This window comes from Fonticula alba, assembly GCF_000388065.1.
Source record: "Fonticula alba strain ATCC 38817 unplaced genomic scaffold supercont2.1, whole genome shotgun sequence".
Lineage (NCBI taxonomy): Eukaryota > Rotosphaerida > Fonticulaceae > Fonticula > Fonticula alba.
In genome coordinates this window covers 1600137-1601683 of record NW_009242971.1, presented here as the reverse complement: position 1 = coordinate 1601683, position 1547 = coordinate 1600137, and the positions used below count along the sequence as shown (strand labels likewise).

General features: G+C 66.5%; 1 protein-coding gene across 1 annotated transcript in view; it reads left to right on the top strand.

Annotated features, from left to right (window-relative positions):
- Positions 1-1404, top strand: part of H696_00359 (hypothetical protein) — a gene marked incomplete at its 3' end in the record, with an annotated part of 6603 nt that extends 5199 nt beyond the window's left edge. Inside the window, exons 11-15 of the mRNA XM_009494206.1 lie at positions 26-134; positions 276-570; positions 712-829; positions 982-1133; positions 1292-1404. Coding sequence (XP_009492481.1) covers positions 26-134; positions 276-570; positions 712-829; positions 982-1133; positions 1292-1404 — 787 coding nt within the window. The remainder of the gene's footprint in view (positions 1-25; positions 135-275; positions 571-711; positions 830-981; positions 1134-1291) is intronic.
- Between the last annotated feature and the right edge of the window lie 143 nt (positions 1405-1547).

Genomic DNA, 1547 nt, shown 5'->3' with positions numbered 1-1547 from the left:
CCCCCCCTTGCCCCTGGTCTGACAGTGCAATGGTGTGGGAAAAGATTTTCTCCGGCTACCTGGAAGCATGTCGCGTGCACATCGACAACACCTACTCGGAAGTCCGCCAGCGGTCGGTGGGCACCGACAAGTCGGTATGTGCAAACCACATTTCCTCCCTCCCCCCGTCTTTGCCCTCCCTCCTCCCGATCCTCATCACTCTGAGCGCGCGTGCGTCCGCGTGTCTGCCCGGCACATCAAACCCAATCTAACTCCCCGACCGATCCCCGTCATAGCACCTGACCACCATCTCCGAAGCCTCGGCCGCCCTTTTCCGCACCACAGTCACCGCCGCGGCACACATCCTCCTGGAGCTTGGCACCACCAAGGCCTGGGAGACCCTGCTCCCGGGGGCGGTCGGCCAGCTGGATGTGCACGAACTCCTCCCGCTGCCGCAGATTCGCCAGGTGGCCGGGCGGCGGCTCAACGAGCTGCTCATCCTCTATCCGGACCTGGCCGAAGGCCTGCACGCCGGCCAAGGCGTTCCGCACGCCGGCGGCATGTGGGCTGTACGCCACGTGCCAGCCATGCGTGCGTGTCTTCGTTTCCCTCTTCGCACCCGTTTGCCCCCCCCCCCCCTTCCCCTCTGTGCCCCGTGGCCCGTGCTATGTGTTCGCATGCCTCACCATCTCCATCCCCCATCTGCCGCTTGCCTGCGATGCACCTCGATAGATTGCTGCTTCGCCGTCATCCCCCGGATGCTAGACCCACGCGTGAGTAGCCCCCGGCGACAGGCATTTGCCGTGCAGATGTCCGCCATCTTGGCACGCAAGTGGCCCCTGCCCAACTGGTACGCCGATTCGCGCCCGCGTGGGCGTCTCTGCGTACTCTCACACTGACAACCCTCGATCCCTCCTCTCCGCGACTCCCCCCGCTATCCCCCCTCCTACGCACGCACACACACACACACACACACACGCACACGCCTTTGATGCCGCACAGGCTTCCCCTGGCACGGTCAATCTTCACACCGGGGAACCTCTTCTCTCGCTCGGACCCGGCCTGGGCCAAGGCTCGCCTGGCGCGCGATGTGGCCGGCCTGCTCGACGCGACGGGCGGGTCGCTCACCGCCAATGCCCTCTTCCTTGCCGCCAGTACGTAGCCCCAGGTGTATGCGCCCAGTCTGCGGCGCCCTCCTTCCTCCCACCATCCTTCTGACCCCGGCTCCCTCTCCCCCGCCCACCCTCTCGGCCTCTTTTGCCGGCCTCTTCCCCTCTCCTTCTCTCTTTCTCTGTCCCCTTCGCCCTCCCAGGCCTTGGCTTGCACTCGGATGACTGCCCCACCCTGCTAGACAGCGCCTGGAAGCAGCTGGACCCCCTGGTACCGGATGCGGCCTTTTCGGTGGACGAGCCCGATGACGCATGACCCGATCAGGTGGAATACACGTGCGCTCCCCATACGTTGGCATGCGCCATTGCCTGCCACCTGCCAAGGGACCCCGGGGAGGAAACAACCAGAGGGACGGGGGGCGAGGCCGGGGGGACGGGGGGGGGGGGGGGGGGGGGGGG